General features: G+C 39.7%; 1 protein-coding gene across 5 annotated transcripts in view; it reads left to right on the plus strand.

Moving 5' to 3' along the window:
• Positions 1-265: 265 nt before the first annotated feature.
• chchd3a (coiled-coil-helix-coiled-coil-helix domain containing 3a) overlaps positions 266-18,495 on the plus strand; it is a 73,532-nt gene continuing 55,302 nt past the window's right edge. For 2 of the 5 annotated variants that reach the window (XM_039791801.1, XM_039791803.1), the window contains exons 1-3: positions 266-518; positions 1,410-2,364; positions 10,573-10,666. In XM_039791801.1, coding sequence (XP_039647735.1) covers positions 438-518; positions 1,410-2,364; positions 10,573-10,666 — 1,130 coding nt within the window. In that variant the 5' untranslated portion in view covers positions 266-437. The remainder of the gene's footprint in view (positions 519-1,409; positions 2,365-10,572; positions 10,667-18,495) is intronic. The other 3 variants (XM_039791802.1, XM_039791804.1, XM_039791805.1) reach the window with 2 other exon arrangements.

An 18,495-nucleotide genomic window follows, 5' to 3' on the forward strand; every position in this document is an offset into this window, starting at 1 on the left:
ATTAATACAACTGATGTCATAACTTGCCAATGTATCCAATAACAAGAATAGTATAGTTATTTCTTCCTGGATAGTGCTATTCAAAAGCCATACATCAAACAGTCAACATACTGTTGATGTCATTATACTCGAAATACAATGGGAAATTGGAGAAAGTCAGACAAGGTGTGCTTTCACCAGGGTGGCCACACTCTTACAGTCAATAACCAATAACAATCGCTGATGTAAGGACAGCTGACCCTTCTGTCCAATCAACTTACACGTTCTTCCAGCACGTCATGCTAAGGAAGTGTAGAGTTGCCGAAGCAGTGGCGTGTGGGCCCTTGCCAGCTATACCTGGCTTTAACGCTTGTAAACTGTAGGAAAACAAAAGTGCATCACAGTCTTCCATATATTCCATGTAGAAAACTGAAACTTTGACAACCTGCGGTCTGATAATGGGAGCGAACAGCAGTACCCGCCGCGTTTCATTTGAGTCAGATGAGAACGAGAATATAACAGTGGTGAAGGGCATACGGGTAAGTGACAGTATTAACAGTAACGTTATACAATACGTAGACTATACCTGCTTGGTGTTGCGTAAACCGGTTGTCATGACTTCCTTAAATGATATAAGTTAATACAATTAGGTATTAGGCTCTATTGGAAATACTAAACTAACTGTTTACAAGCAGCTATGCTAAGTTGTTAATGAGAGCAGACTCCTGGCAGCCTGACTTACATTCACTCTGAAAACAAGACAGAAGGTTAATATAAAAGAGTAGCTATACAATGTAACATTATTAACAGCTGCAGTGCCAATGACATTCAGACACAGTAAACTTTTCAATGTCCTTTTGGGAATGTTGACGTTGACGTCACCAGCCTCGTGCTCTGCTGTCACTCAATGTATGAATGAAACTGACTGGACTGGACAGGCTGTTCTGTGCTCTGATAAGACTTTAGTTGGCATGGCTCTGTCCATTATTACTCAGTAGGCTAAAAGTGCGGCTATTGTTATCTTTCAATGAGGTGTGATCCTGTTTATGCCAATGCTGTAATGATGGTGTAAAGAGATTGAAAACAAAGCTTTGACTTCTCTAGTTAAACACAATGTAGTTTTTTCATATTAACTATTTTTGGAAATAGCCTTATTCACTTTCTTACTGACAGTTAAATGAGAAGATTGATGCCTCTCACGTATGGAGCTAAAACCAGGAGATGACTACCTTCGCATTAAGACTGAAAGCAAGGGAAACCGCTAGGCCTGGCTCTGTAAAAAATGTAAAAGTGACGAGGTGTGGTAACGCTTTTACAGGAAGTTATTTGAACTATTTGTGTATGAGCTATAACGACTTGATTATACCAAACCACTTCTATAAATGCATCTCATTGTTCCACTGAAACTTTTCTTCCACTCTCCTTTGCAGCTTTCTGAGAATGTCATCAACCGCATGAGGGAACCTGAAGCTCCTCACAAACCCCAACATGCACCCTCTCCACCCACTTCCATGGCGCCTACCCTCATACCTTCTCTCCTGCGGCCAGTGCCTCCCCTCTTTGACCCGATCACCTCCTTGCCCTCTCCCCCTCCTCTTGTAGAACCTGTTGCACCTCCAGCAGCATCATCTCCCACAGAGACTGTGGCTGCACCTCCACCAGTTCCTCCTCAACCTCCTAAAGAACAGGTAGCAGCACCCACTATAATTGACATGGTGCTCCCATCCTCATCCCCCCCAGCTGCTGCTAATGCTGTCGCGGCTCCTGCTTTTGAACCTGTGGCGGTACCTCCTCCCCCTGCTCCTGCTGCTGTTGAGCCACTTATTTTGCCTCCATCTCTCCCCCCTGCTGCTCCCATTGCTCCCCTGATTCTTGCTCCCTGCCCTGCCTCAGCGGTGGTGGAAGCAGTCACTCCGCTTGCTCCTCCTCCCCTTGCAATTGAAACTTCTCCTCCTCCCATAAATCAATCCCTTGCTTTTTCTCCTCCAGCAATTGAACCCATTGCTCCTCCACATGTGATTGAACCCATTGCTCCTTCATCTGTAGCTGAACCCATACCACCTCCTCTTTCTGTTGAGATGGAACCCACCATTGCTCCCCCTATTACTGAATCCAAACCCCTCTCTGCTCCTCCTGTTTTCGAGCCTGTCATCATCCTGCCACCGCCCCTGCATCCTTCAGGGGACACTTTGTCCCCGCAGTCTGCCGAGCCAATTGCTGCACCATTTGCTGCACCTCCCCTGCCTGAGTATACTGCTCCTTGTGAACCAGTTGCACCTCCTTCTCAGCCCCCAGTGAAGCCAGAATCCCTTGCTCCTATCCCGGAGCCAGTAATAGTGCCTGAGTCGGTTTTGGTCCCACCACCACCTCCTGCTGCACCAGTCGGTGAGTTTTATTTTAGTATGCTGAAAATCTATATTTGTAATACATTTCACGAACAAATGATAACATGGAGAAATACATTTAGATTTAGTGCTTTATGACACATGTTATTCAGTAATTGTATATATGTGTGTATATATATATATATATTCTGGTGGTCAAAGGTAGTTTAATTAAGGTTAAGAAATAGAGAAGCTTACCGAGATCCCTCTTTGTATGGATGATGGAGTAGTTGTGTGATTTACTAAATGCTTTTTGAATTTTTCTTAGATTTCAAAATGTTCCACGTTTCCATTAGTTTTTTTGTACTGGATTTGTGCAGTTGTGATTTTTGACCTAAGAGGCAGCTGTACAAACTTGTGCTTTGTTTCTTATAACAAGAGACAGGAGTGAATGCTCAAAAACAGAAGAAATTAATTGTTCTTGGTAACGGCTCAGTTTATCCTAGATAAAACCATTGGCATGGTTTTATGTCGGTTAGCCTAATAGCTGGTTTGATTTGCAGTGAGAGATGATTTTATGGAAAGTACCCCATGCCAATCTCTAGGTATGGTGAAGGGTACGTGATAATGTGGGGCTATTTGAATTCCAAAGGCCAAGGGAACTTTATCAGGATGCATAGTATCCTGGATCCATGAAATAACTGGCCTTTAAAAATAAAAATCTGCCTGCCTCTATGGGAATTTAACATAGGGGTGTACTGACTTTTTTTGCCAGCGGTTTAGACATTAATGGCTGTGTGTTGAGTTATTTTGAGGGGACAGCACATTTACACTGTTATACAAGCTGTAAACTTAATCAGAATCAGAATCAGAAAAGCTTAATTGCCAAGTATGTTTACACACACGAGGGATGTGTCTTGGTATCATAAGTGCAAATCACATTAAAACAATAAAGCAACATGCACAAACACACCGAGTAATACTTTACATTTTAGCAAAGTGTCATTTCTTCAGTGTTGTCTCATTAAAAGATATAATTAAATATTTACTAAAATGTGAGGGGTGTACTCACTTTTGTGAGATACTGTAAGAGCCAGAGTATTTTCTCAGCATTAGTTGGAGACCAAAAACAGACCTAAAAGCAGATTAAATATCGGACTACCATTAACCAAGGTGACCAGCTATATGACTCCAAATATTTGCTAATTTTGATCTGTATCTTCTGGATGTGTAGACTGTTAGCTAACACTTTTACCATATCAACTTCATCACGTGATAATTTGTCAGGGTTGTTTTAAACGTATTGAAGTAAAGAAAGGAGTGATTAGGAACAGAAACTTAAAAGAAATATTGTTTTGTTGAAGCTTTTTTGAAAGGTTAAGTCTCATTAGGAGGATAATCTCTATAATCCTTATTGAAAAAAAAAGTACTTATAAACTGAGTTTGATAACATATTTATTGTCATATGACACCGCTGTCACTATTGATAATATGGTTCAAAGCTTGTGTTTGTTAGGCTCAAACACAGACAAACTCACTATATCTTCTCACTTCTTTCTCTCTCTCTCTCAAAGTAAAGTTTTTAGTCCTATTGTCTCGTTAGTGTGGGCACACGTCCCTTATCTCTTGACATATCTGGCAGAGGACATCTGAATGTTACCTGTTCATTACACTGTACAGAATGGGGTGTGGGTGCTGGTTCTTCAGAAGGTGGTATCCAGGGTGTGGGCAGGCCTCCCCATCCTTGACTGTGCTCAATCAGTAAGGTAATTAAAAAAGGCCAACTTATGCCACGCCACACTGACTCCAGTGATTAAAACGACACCTCCACAGTTTCACACAGCAAACCACCAGGCCTTATTAGGAGAAGGAGGTGGTTGGTGTGTGTGTGTGTGTGTATGTGTGTTAAACTTGCATTTGGCCAAAAGGCCTCTTTTGTGATATGACACTGAATTTTGTGTGAACCACCTACCTTTTTGTTTGAGCACATTAGTAACATAATTTGGACAATTAATAGAATTTATTCCTGTATATTCCACAAAAAAAACGTCTTTGTCAGTCTGTTTTTCTATTAGCTCTGGGGCCACTTTCACAGCAGAGTTAAATTTTTCACCATGTTGAATGAAGTTATTCCTTCCATTGTTTGCACTAATTAGTTTTCAGATTAAAAGATAAATACAACAATATCTGACTTCATTTTGTGACAGGTGTGGGGTGTGTTGAGTGTTCATGTAAGATTACAAATCTCCTAATGTATTTCCTCTTTTTGTTTAAGTGGTTTGTTATGGATGCATGTCCTACCTTTTCTGTTGGAGGACATGGAGTTGTCTTTCCATTTCCATTTTTACTCTTTTTAGTAAAGAAACACTGATGGAAATTTTGAGTAGAGCCAAAGATTAGCCTGTGTGCTGATTACACCACAGTCAAGGTTGAACCTCCTACACCTTCTCCGATGTGTTATAAATATTCATATGCCAGAGCCCACACACTGCGCTGGACTAATAGCCTGCTTAAAGATGTCTCCCAGGTGCAGCAGAGAGAATGGGCAAATGGGACAGGCAAAGGAAAATTGTGTGTGTGTGTGTGTGTGTGTGTGTGTGTGTGTGTGTGTGTGTGTGTGTGTGTGTGTGTGTGTGTGTGTGTGTGTGTGTGTGTGTGTGTGTGTGTGTGTGTGTGTGTGTGTGTGTGTGTGTGTGTGTGTGTGTGTGTGTTAAAAAAGAGAGAGAGAGAGACCCTTCTTTTGAAACTGACTTTTCATGTTATTTTGTGAAATGATCGGTTATGGCCTTTTTCATAACACGAGATTGAATTAACAGGGAGGAGTGTGAATAAAAGAGAAAATCAGAAATGGCACTTGCCTACCAGGGCTGGAAGCTTGCTCTTGGCGCTTTTTTTTTTCTTCTCTTTCCTATGTGAACATTGTGAAAGGTGTGCGGTGACTCGACTAAGCGCGAGCTAGAAACGTGTGGAAGTGGTAATGTTACAGATTATGCCCTCCACGCGGGTCCTGGGGTTAATGAAACTTCTGATGAGAAACGCAATTTGCCTTCGTCTATTATCTCCACTGCCAATAGCCTGTGCTCCACCGCTTCTCCTCCTCTATGGGTTTTTCCACAGGGTTTAGTGATTGGTGGAAAAGGAAAGGAGGGGGACATGTCTAAAAAGATGATGAGTTTTTAATCTTTTTAACATTTACATGTCCTACTCAGGATTGACACTGGCTCTGTCGATCTGGAATTGTCTCTGACCCTAACCAGCCTCCCTCAAGGACCCCAGACAGTGTTTATCATATCAGAACCTGTTCTCTGACTGACCCTGCAGGCCTGCTAGCTATCTGAAGCCTCTCTCTGCAGGGCTGGAGAGGATGTGGTGATAAATGAGGAGTTGCTTAGGCTTGTCTGAACTTAGAGGACATTTAGAATTTTACTTTTCATAGTGCATAGCTAAAGGGTATATATTTTCAATGTAAGTGTAAGATACTAAAGGGCGGTTGATACAGAAATGCCAGTCTTTCCTGATGGAAAAAGTTCACATGGCAGGATTTGACCTCTGATTTAAAAGGCCACTTGAGTTTGGTGTCCAGTACACAGTGTATTCATCTACTCTACATATATTTTGAGGGAATAGTAAGTGATTGTGGGGGTTTTCGGCACAGAGATTCTGCACTGTTGTATAGTTGTTTTTTTGTTATAGTTTTTTTAGTGGCCTATACTCATACTCACAAGTTTCATCATGGTAAGAGGCAACATTAGCTTGTGTTTCAGTACAGCCTTGTTGTGAGTTGGAAGAGATGCTTAAAAAAAGGTTGCAATATTGACAAAATGACTGCCCACATGACAGATGTAATCCAATATTCACTCTCATTTGGCTCTGGTTTGTATTCCAATAACTTAATAAGGGAAAAATCTGGCACTTGGACTGTTAAATGCTTCACTATGTTTAACAACTAGCTCCTAACTTTGTCTGTCTTAGCCATCTAGGTTATCTGCAAATGCCAAGTCAAAGGTGACTGAATATGTTGTCTCCTTAGTTGACTTTATCACAATATTATAGATAGTATAGTATATAGATTATCTAGATGTCTAGATATACAGTATAATATGATATACAGTACATTGCTGCGTCTCTAGTCTCCAGGAAACCGTTCTCTCACATGTAGTTAAAGTACACATTTCTGGACGTTTAACTGCCACAACATTATTTTTGTAGACCGAAGACAAAGCATATCATCTGATTTCACATTTACCTGATGTGAAATGGCATTATTACTTGTTACCTGACAGATGTCCATATGGGTCTACAGGTTGTCTTACTGTCGTAGTTCTTTACAGAGTTGTAATTAGACTCCTCTGCAGTGGGACCAATGTTGCTTCTGAGTGGAGGCTGTCAGACATGATGGATATTATTTTCCCACACTCTGGACAGTTAGGTGACAGGAGTCTCTGTCTTTGAGGATACACCATGCAGCAAAAAGTTGTCAACTGTCAATCACCGACTCTGTTTGCACTCGTGTTTTTTCTGAAGCCCTGTCATGCTAAGCCTCCCTCTACCTGCTGCTTATTCATTCTCTTTACTGAACCAAACAGTTGTCACGCTGTGAGTTTGTGTTATGTTTTGTTTGCTGCAGAGAAGAAAAGGCTGTAGAGGTTGGGAATCAGAGAAAGGATTAAGTTAACTGTATTCTGAGAGCAAATTGTGAACAGTGTGGGTGCGACTAAGCTTCTGAAGGATGCAAAGAAGACTAAAATGACAGAAGGTGGAGGGAGAAATGCTTGATAATGAGCTGAGATTTTATGTATCCATGATGCCAGTGACAGTAACTGGAGCCATCTCTTGCTAACTACCCATCAGTTCCCCAGTATTACTCATTTATTTTGACCTTAAACCAGGGAAGAAATAAAAATCTTAAAGCGATTTCATTTAACTTTTAAGATTGAAAGATTAGATAATAAGAACATTCAGACCAACAACTACCTAACGTTTGTGTTCCTGAAATGTTTGACAGTTTATTTGGCATTGTATGTATTTAATTAGTTACATTAAAAGTGGATCTTTATTTTAGTCTTCACTGAGCAGAATGCATCAATGGCACTTTACAAGCACCAGTCAAGAAAATCCAATCCCCTGAAATTAAACTCATTTTTTTTTTTTTTTTTTTTAAAGCTTCCACCACTGCCAGAGGAAATATCAACTCAAAGCCAAGAATTGTAGACCTAATTGTTTTTTTCTTTTCTAGGAGAGGTCTGTAGTGTGTCATTCTGTATACAAGGTATTTTAAAAGCCTTTTAAAAAGATTTCCAAGACAAATGGTGAAAAGGCTTTGGGCCATGTAATATTTAAAACATTTAATTAGATTGTGATCTGGATTTTTAGACAATTTTCTGGACCTGATTCCAAATCCTAAGTGTACCTCCATAAAAAAACAAGTTAAAGTGCGTAACTTTTTGATACTAATGAACGTCTGTTACATTCAAGCCATTGCCAAATGAGTTGCTACAAAGCTTATAAACACTAACAGCTCCACACAACTCTCTCTGTATTTCTCAGTATGGCTATGTTCAGAAGATTGTGTCGTCCGGTGACTTTGTGCGTAAAAACTCGAGTGAAGATATTTACCTCTTTTGACGCGCCGACAGTGTTGTTGTCATTACTTAGAATTCCTCATGGGGGAGACAGAAACTACGCACTATAGCTTTAACTTCATATTAAAATTGTCTAGTATTTTTTTGGCAGTTGCACTAAGTTGAACTAGAACTGCAAGCAGTTATGACGGGGTCCAAGCCTCCCGGCACGAGTCGCCCCCTCTCAAGTTTTTTGCTGATAGCTATTAATTTGGCCGAGATATGATGAAGTTCGTGTTTGGTAGCTAGCTAGGAAAATTTATTTGGTCGTAAAATGCGCATACTTTAACTTTTGAAAATTCTTGTGATAACTTTTAGTCAGGTATAACTGGAGATGCTAGGTACCAAGTTTTGTGCAGATCGGTCGCACGGCCTAGAGGAGTTCGAAAAAGTTGGTTTTGCACATTGTGCGATTGTAATTTTTGGTAGGTGTATTATTGTTAATCTACTCTGTAAATATAATGTTATTCATTTTAGTCTAAGTAGTGAATCCAAACGTGGGTCCCATAGGCCGTGCCCACTTGGACCAATTAGTACCCCACTGCATGGGTAGCCTCAGGAGTGGCCCTAGATGGTACCCTCCAAATTTTGTAAAAATCGGATGAGCCGTTCATGAGATACAGACTTTTTGTACTTGTAGCACCCCCTAGTGGCCAATTTCCGTACAATGTGTGGGGGACCTCCAGAGGGGGACCTCAGAGGGTCATGGCAAACCAGAATCTAAAGTTTTGCGTTGATAGCATTTATTTTGGTCAAGATATGGCAAATTGGATGTTTTCATACTTAGCTACACAAATTTGTTTGTACGTAATATGTGCAATTTTTATCCTATAAAAATTCTTTTGATACGTTTTTGTCAGGTCGGTCTGGAGATGCTACATACCAAGTTTCGTGCAAATCGGTCGCACGGTCTAGGAGGAGATCAAAAAAGTAGGTTTTCGATAAATCGTGATTTTTTTCACGCGTGGCGTATATCAGGAGATTCAGTTGGATCCAGGAACACAAGGATATATGGTTTTTGAATGTGCAATGTGCGGTTTGGGAGTTATAGTTATAGGGTTATAGGGTTTATTTTGCTATAGCGCCACCTAGTGGTGGAAATGGGTCAATTGTTGCGCCTGAGGTCCCTGCAGGGTTCTGGACCAGTCCTGAAAATACCTTAAAAACATGAAAAATATCCCTTTTTTAAAGAACATTTAGAACAGATAAAAAAACTGATTAATTTGCAAATAATCGTGAGTTTGGACAATAATGCGAAAACTATTTTATTTATTGACAAAGCTTTCCAGTTGTGATACTAAAATCAAAGAACATGATTGAGATGTGAAACAATACCGATTGTGGGACTTTAACAGGGGCAGCTGAAATCTTGACTATAATAACCCCAAAGCACCACAGGAATTGGTGTTCTTTTGCCTTTGTCTGTTTTTAACAGTACTGTAGCTGCAACACCAAGATGATATGAAATAATTGACATTGTGCATTTTAAGTCTTATTGATCTGATTTAGCTTGAATTAGGGTTGTGTGTGTGTGTGTCCACTGGCCTGCTGTTACCACATGTTACCAGGTAGTAATAGACTCTGACAATAGGGATTATCCTATCTAACTAATGCACTGGGAGAGTAATCTTGACACACTCAGACACATACCCCCATCACTGCAGTGTCGCAGCACACCGCATGGCACTTCTGTCTTCAGAGCACGTTTTGGCCTGGTCGCGGGCTGGAATCTTTACTTTCGTGCTTAATTACCTGCCAAGATAGACCGCTGGGGACATGGAATCATACGTGTTATGATGTCCCTGACATGAATATATGGAGATATTGTGGCACGGTGCTGTGATTTGAGGTTGCGTGTGTCTGTTTAGGCAATATATGCATGTTTCTGTGCATTTCTGATGTTACGCTTTAATATCTAAGGGCCTTACTTTTGGCACACACACACAACCCTATTAACTTCTGTTGGAGTACAGCTCTATGTAAATTTAGTTATGATAGGCTAAACGCAATGCAAATATGTTACTGTAATATGTTTTTCTTCTTGCTTTTACAAGCCCTTTAGGTGTTTTATTTTTTTTAATCCCACCTGTGCATTTTATTTGTTATTGTATATTTCTTCTTTTTTTATTTTATTTTATATGCACAAATAAAGAGAAGGAAATATTCATTGTTTGGTCTATAAAAACAAAAAATCAGAAATCCGTTAAAAAAACAGTCCAAAATTACTTAAGAGAAAGAATAGCCGCAAATCCACCTAAATTCCTAGGTCTGAAACCTAGGAATGTTGGACATTTTTACTTTAAGAATGACTCAAACGATTAACTGTTTTAAATTAGTCGCAGATAATTTTTCTGTCGACCAAATGAGCAATTAATCCACTAATCGTTGCAGCTCTAGTAACAACCCAGACCAATCTGCAAAACATAGACTCTTAATGAATCATTCTAATTAAATTGTTAATTTTGAACAACACATTTTGTGATTAATGCAGATTTCCAACACCTGTTGATGTTATTTATTTATTTTACTTTTTAGACATTATGACTCTATTCAGTGTCCCAACAATCACAATATGCCTGTTAGCAAACAACTGCTGTTTACTTAAAAAGCTCTCTAACTCTCTTTCTCCCTTCTCTTTTTGTCCCCAGTTGATGAAGAGGCCCTGAGGAGGAAGATCACTGATGAGCTGTATAAAGGCTTGGAGCAGGATAGGGCCAAGGCCGAGCAAGAGCTGCAAGCCTGGTTAGACACATGCACATAAACACACATACACACATGTTTTTTGTTTCTTGCTTGTTGCTTGGTGTGTTTTTTTTTGTATTTATTTCAGAAGTAAATTGATTGCTCTAATTTTCTTTTTTTTTTTTGAGTTAAAATTAAGATTTCTTGGCTTGCTGAAAGTCAGACTCTCTGGTGTTCGTTGTGGGATGTGCATTTCTCTCCCCTTCTCTTCTCCCTTTTCCTTTCTCCCCTACCTTCCTTCATCGGATCATGATAGATTAAATCAGGGTACTGCACATAGTGTCAATTCCTATTCCGGGATTTCATTAGAAACCAAAGACATTTTGCGATGTGACCATTTTCCGCTTTCATTAATAGTCAAAAAGGTCAGCACCAGTCTTTTCGATTCCCACTGTTTCCAATCTACCTCTCTTCCGAAGCACATCAGCACTTTTTTCTCCCTCTATCTCTGCTTCTTCTCTTCTTCTCTGGTTCTCTCTGGATCAATTAATCATGCCTGAGAAAGGATGGCGGTATCCTGAGGTAATTTCCTGGGTGTTGAGTGGGTGATCCATTAGCCCTGCCTGATGAAGAAACACACTGTTCATGTAAGGAGCACATTTCTCCTTTTCTCTTTTCCTCTCCTCTCTTGTTTTTGACCTTTTTTAAAGAAGCAGGTGCACATGCCATAATGTCTGATAATCACGTTGGGCTGCCTCTTTAATAGCCGAGGATGATCTCCAGCAGACCCTGGTGAATGAACAACTGTGATTAGCCACTAAAATACAACCTTTCTATATCCAGGAGGTAGTGTTAGCCTAGCGTTTTTGAGGCTGATTCAAGAAGAGAGAAATAAACAGGTGGTTTTGAGAAATAATTTGTCTATTGATTTTTTTTTTCTGTTTATTATTATTTTTTTTTTCTGTAGCTGCTTCCTGCAGCTTACTTATTGATGTCTGTTCAGAGCAGTAAGTGCCTCAAAATTATGCCCTCCCTGCAATTATTTGAAATTGTGTTGGCTCTCAAGCCCTCAATTTTTGTTTGTGCTTGGCATGGGCTGCATTTTCACTTAAGAAGACTAAACTGAACATAACATGGTAAATAAGCAATCATCAGTTAGCCAGCACTTCTGTATATGAATGTTTTAATGTTTTTTTGTTGCTCATTTCGTCACATTTTTGATCGGTTTGTGTGAGTGTGTATTTGTGCATGTGTGTCCATTTTCCTAGTTAATAGTTTGGCAGGCAGTAATACATAATAGGATTTAAGGAGAGCTTAAAAGGTGCAGCTCACTGGTGGGTTTTGTCCAGAATCAATACATATTATAAAATAAATCAACATGTATTGATGCTGAATAGAAAACACTGAAACATTTACTTAAAGCTTTATTTAAGTGGCGAGAAATTACATAAACAGTTTGTTCAGATTGTGTGGAGACTAGCCTGCATCTGATCACAATTAATGCCTTCAGGGTGGGGCTTAGCTCGACACATTCTACTCTGGTTAAAACATAGGCACATAATGCTTCAGAATGTAATCCGATTAAAAAATCGGCATTGGAAAGCCAAGTGTTACTGCAGCCTCATTTTTTTTCTGGCTTGGCAGAACAGACTACTGCCCAGATTTTCACCACCCCCCTATTCTCTTGAAGCAATTAAAACGCGAGCCGATATGCAGCTAAATTGTTTAAAATAGAAGCACATCTGTTTTGTCGGACACCCATGAGACTGGCGACGTGCCTGAAACACCTCCTGTGTAGACACGCCGTTACAACTGCTTGGTTTGTACTTTATTATATTAGTGAATTAATTGAGTATTAGTGATTTATTTTATCAGTGAAGTAAGATACATGGACGGTGGAAGCTATAGGCTTAGGCACTTTATCACCCTATTCAAATTTCTAAATCCCTGTCAATATGAGCTTAGTCAGGGTCAGCCCTATACATTTGTATTTTTTTTTTTTAAGATTATTTTTTTGGGGCTTTTCCGCCTTTACTGGACAGGACAGGTGAGAGAGAGGGGGAAGACATGCAAGACATCGCCACAGGTCGGAGTTGAACCCTGGACCACTGCGTCGAGGCACAAACATATGTGCGCCTGCTCGACCCACCGAACCAACCCGGCCGCATACATTTGTATTTTTAAGCTGTACATAAGCACGACAAAATTTTCTGCTCACGCTAACACACCACCATCCTTTAGGACTGAAAATGTCTTCCACGTCTTTTTTTTTTTTTATGCCAGCGCAGTTGAACTTTGCGATTAATCTGTAGTTATTGCAGATAAAGGTGACTGATGCTCACTTTTAATTGAAATAGATGAGAGAAACACAGAGCCTTTTTTCTCATCTGGGCTGTCAACAATAATTAAATTGCAATGGTATTTCACCTTCCCACAGTGCAGGCAGTAATTACTGTGAGTTCTCGATTGTTGAAGGAAAACAAGGCACAGTGATTGTGGTCTTCGCTGTGTTGGGAGACTCGGCAAGGAAACTGGATGGCTGTTGTTGTAAGATTGAAGTAAAAAGTAAAATATTTTTGTGTGTGTGTAAGCGTATCAAAGCTCAGCTAACAAGACTGCACAGTGCCTTGCTAGTTATAGAACCCTGCAGTGAACCTGCTGCACAGCTTCAACAGAAGGAAATGGAAGAATATGTGAACTTGGGAAAGGACACACACCTACAAACACATGAAATGCATGAGGCCAAAATCTCAAGGTCATGTTCAACCGCAAAAGCATAAATAAGTAATTTATTGCATGCTATTTCACAATAGAATGGGAGATAACTGCCAAAGTAGGGCTAAAAATGTCTTGTTAAAAGACAATTCCGGTGCAAAATGAACCTAGGGGTTAATAACAGATGTGTACCCACTCTGTTGTTCTCTGGGATATGTTTTCATGCTAATCAAATGTGTTTGTAGCTTGAAAGAAGCTAGCGCGGACCGCTGATTAGCTTACAACGCTAGTATTTTCGGGCCACAGGAAAAGTAAAAACAGATTGCTATTTTGTACCACTAAAAAGGCTAAAAATATCACCAAACTTCAAAGGTAGCATAATGAGGGTCCCTGCATGTTAACCGAAGCATTGAGAAAATTGTAAGTGTACAGACAGTTTATTGAAAGGAGATTATAAAGACACGTTCATGTTTACATGCGGACGCCATCTTGAAAACCAGTCATGTCTTATAGCTGGCGATGCAAACTAAAATCAAAATCAATTTGCTCAATATATCTGAAATAATTTCACCGATGTCAAACATAACTTGTCTAGTGTAGCTAGCTACTTACTCAGTGGATAACTGTCCCTCTGGTCTGGGTCACTGTCTGCAATTTATTTTTGGGACATGGAAAAAAGTTTCAAGTACAGCCCTGTTTATCAGAGAGGGGAAATCTTCAGACTTTACAAAACACTGCATCTCTTGGGTGTCGCGACGCAACAGGTCCCGCTCCGTGCAACACAGACACTCCTGTTCGGTGGCCATAGCTTCACAATGTCTGCAGGTACACCACCAGAAGTTGAAGTTGAAGTTTGGTGATATTTTTAGCCTTTTTAGTGGTATAAATAGCGATTTGTTTTTACTTTCCCTGTGCCCTGAATACTAGCGTTGTAAGCTAATCAGCGGTCCGTGCTAGCTTCTTTCAAGCTACAAACACATTTGATTAGCATGAAAACATGTCCCAGAGAACGACAGAGTAACATCTGTTATTAACCCCTAGGTTCGTTTTGCACTGGAATTGTCCTTTAAAAGACATTAGACCTCTGTAAGGCACACAGACACATTCAATTTGCCTTTTGGTTAAAATTGGAGATGCACCGATTACAACTTTTTAGGCCGATTCCGATTTTGAGTTAGGCCAGCCGATACCGATTTTTAGCCGATTCCGATTTCATTTTTTCTAACCACTTTACAGCACACACAAATATTTATTTTCTATCTTTTCTTTAATAGAACATTTTACATAGAACATTTTTTTAATAGATAATCGATATAAAATAAAACTGTATAAATTACTCCTGGTGTGGGAAATTCACACACATCTAAAGTACAATGTTAGAACCATTTCCTTCTTTTCACATCCAATATCCAACTTAATATAATAAATATAGCCTTGCAGTATAAAGATATTTCTCAAAACACACACGCAGGCCTGTTTGAACGTCAACAGTAACGTTACCACTCATTTTAAACGCAGTTTAGCAACAAACTAAATGCTGGGGGAAGATTACTACGAGCGGCATGCACCCTCATTAACCTGGAAAGCGTTTTAAACAGTAGCCGGTCATGGCCGAGCACGTTTAAAATCGGCCAATTCAGGTCACCGGCCGGTCAATCGGTGCATCTCTAGTTAAAATCCAATTTTTTCCACACTCAGTATAATTCCTCCATTCTATCCTATGTAATGTTGTGTAGGGTACATAGAACAAGGGAATTGTGAGCAACAGTGGTGTTTAGATTTTGGCAGTATTTCTTTTGTTTGGCTTCAGGACCATAAATTAACTTCAGAGATCTGGCTTTGCATGTTTTTCTCTGGTAGGAGTGAAGTAAAAGCTCTGTGCGGAGTTCATTTGGGTACAGCTTAAACTCATTTGTAGCAAGGAGCGGCTGCAGGGAGCAGATTTGCCTCTGCCGCTTCTCTGTGAGGCATCAGAGCAGAACGACTCAGAGAAAAGGATGAGAGAGGAGGAGGAATGAGGGGGTGAGAACTCTTACACCATCCTTTCTCTCCTCCCTCAACCTAACTCATCCTGTGTCACTACTCGATCCAGTTCTTCCTCTCTGGGTTATTCTCTCAGGATTTCCTTCACCTTTCCTTCCCTGTCTTTTTATTCCTCCCTTATCCTCCCTTCCTTTCTATGTCTCCATATTTCCTGTATTTCTCCAGCCATCTCAACCTTTGTCTGTTTCTCAATCACCCTTCTCTAATTCTCATTTCATTTTCTTCCTTCGTCCCAGTCTCTCTCTCAATATCTCCTCCTGTGCATGGAATGCATGTTTTTGAGTGTCCAACTCTAACGCTTAAAGGTTAGTTGTTGTTGTGAAACGTCTGTGAAAGTCAAGCAGCTTGTGTTGGCAATATAATTGTGTGTCAGACTTTTGAGTGAGAACACTGACCTTCTCCCAGAGCTTCTGTCTTCCCATTAACCAGCCACCCTGTTAAATTCCTTATTTCCCCCAGGTCAGATTCAGACAGATAGTCCTGCCTTTTTACATTGTGTTTATTTTTATATTTTGTTTTTGTTTACACATAAATTCATACACGGACAGACGTACACAAACCTCCAACTCATTTGAACGGAGTTAGAAAGTTGGGAGGTTATTAAAAAAGAAAAAAGTTCCTGAATCCAACGTGCCTGGGTCCAGACCTTTCAAATCTACCCACCCAGCTGAGTCAACTCAAGTTGACAATTCTGTCTGATATCAAGCAAGAATCCAATCTGATTAAGCCAGGATTGTGTCTGGGGAGTTTTGATTCTTCCTTTAAAATGGGTCTGAATTAGCAACATTGCTAGCATTCTCTGACTGCACTTGCATTTACTATTTCTTCTTGGTATTCTTAATGTAACTACTGCAAAAGCATAACATTAGCAACTTTACACACTCTGACCTAGATTCATAGTAATAATGACAATATGATAATCATAATAACACTAACATTATGTATACTCATAACAATAATCATACTAATATTCTTTATTCACATAGCACTTTTCAAAAACAAGTTTACAGGCATAAAACCAGAAAACACACAGTACAATTACAAAGGAATCACCATAGCAACTACCTCATGCACCCGAACGATCAGCTACCTAGCAGCTACTGTGAATCCAACCATCCCAAGCTATCACCTAGAAATACTAGGGGTGGGTATCACCAGAGGCCCCACGATACAATACTATCACGAATGTCACGGTACTATTCTGTGATATATTGCAATTTATTCTTTTTTCCAACTTCAAATTATGTCCCCAAAGTAAAACATATTTCACGCTGACGGTCACCCCTGCTGACCTCACCAGAAAACAAAACTCAACTCCACCATCTAGTGGACTGAAAAAAACAATAATTTTATTATTATAGTACCAAAAAGTTAAATTGTCATGTGAAATTCATATAATAAAAGATTGATACTTGGCATCTGAGTATCAATCCGTATTGCCTCGGAAAATATCGCCATACTATGCTGTATCGATTTTTTTCCCCCCACCCCTAAGAAATACTCTAGTAACCATAGAAAACATCATAGTGATCAGCAAGTGATCCCCTAATAATGCCACACTAACCATCTGATAATCCCTAGCAACCACCTACTACCCATCTAGTACCACCTTAGCAACCGTGCAAAACATGCAACCACCTATCAATACCATAGTAACCATATAGAATACCATATATACAAAATTTCTTATATATATATATATATATACACACTCTCTTTTTTTTTTTTTTTTTTTTTTTTTTTTTTTTCTATACTCACCGGTCAAAAGTTTGGGGTCACTTAGAACTTTCCACTCCATTCCAGACAGAATACCAGCTGAGATCATTGTTTTTTTGAATCAGGGCAGCAGTTTTCAGATTACATTATGTGCTTACATAATTGCAAAAGGGTTCTCGACTGTTGTAGAAAGAAGTGGCTGATCTTTAATGCAATATCTACATTGCCCATTATCAGCAACCATTCATCCAGCGTTCCAAAGGCACATTCTGTTTACTAATCTGATATCATTTTACCGAACTCTGTACTTTTAAGCATACCGACTGGATTACCTCGGTACTACCGAGTACTGATTAACGTCAAATCAGTAGGTGCCAAATTTTGGTACCTGAGAGTGTGTAAGCGCAGAGCTTCGGTGCAGATAAAGCAAGACTACGTCGCCTCTGCAGCTTGTTCGAGTCACAGTGAGAAACAGCTATGCTGATAAACCGGTCGCAATTGTGTTTACACTTTTCAAAACTCCACTAGGACAGCGTTCGCTGCAATACAATATAATGTCGACCCGAAAGCGGTCACGTTTACACTTCCACTGATACGGGCACAACAGCATTTTCTATTCCGTGGTGACAGACTGACAGGCTGGAGGTTGTAGGGCAAGGCAAAGCAACTTTATTCTTATAGCACATTTTAGGAACAAGGCAATTTAAAGTGCTTTACATAAAACATTAAATAGCAATTAAAAACAGTCATGAATAGGCTAAAATAGAATAAGACAAATCCAAGAATCAAAGTTACAAAAAAATAATAATTTTTTGATTATTTGATTTTAATAGGTTGTAGGGATGGGTTTGGAAGGGGGAGAGGGAGGTATGGGAAGGGATTTATTTTTGTCTAGTGTGTAAAATTACTAAATAAATAAAAGGTTGAAATTGAGGCGTTTGGACTTATGTTTTTTCACTGAAATAAATGTTTTTGTCATTACACGGAGAGTAATAACCGAAAAAAGGTACCGTTGGGTACAGCCACTGAATTTTAGGTACCGGTTAAAATGTGAACGGTACCCAGCCCTAATTATAACTCTGTCCCAACATTTCATAGCACCCACAGTCATGTGTTTGTGTGAGCGCAGCACATGTGTGTCAGGGAGAGTGCTAAGCTCCATGAAATATTCATAAGCAGCATTCAGCAACATTATTCCTAACATCAATATTACATTGGGCCTTTAAATGCCTTTGTTTCAAGGCACTTGGGTTGCGTCTGCACTGTTCTGCAGGTCTGTCAGAATCCATCCTGCCAAGCAGACTGTATTAAGAAACATCTTGTGTTGATGACAGGTAGACAAGAGGACACATTAATGGGTGAAGAGCTGAGGGGAGATAGCAAAGGTAAAGAGGGGAAAGGTAGAGAAGACAGGC

Source organism: Perca fluviatilis, chromosome 23, assembly GCF_010015445.1.
Source record: "Perca fluviatilis chromosome 23, GENO_Pfluv_1.0, whole genome shotgun sequence".
Taxonomy (NCBI): domain Eukaryota; kingdom Metazoa; phylum Chordata; class Actinopteri; order Perciformes; family Percidae; genus Perca; species Perca fluviatilis.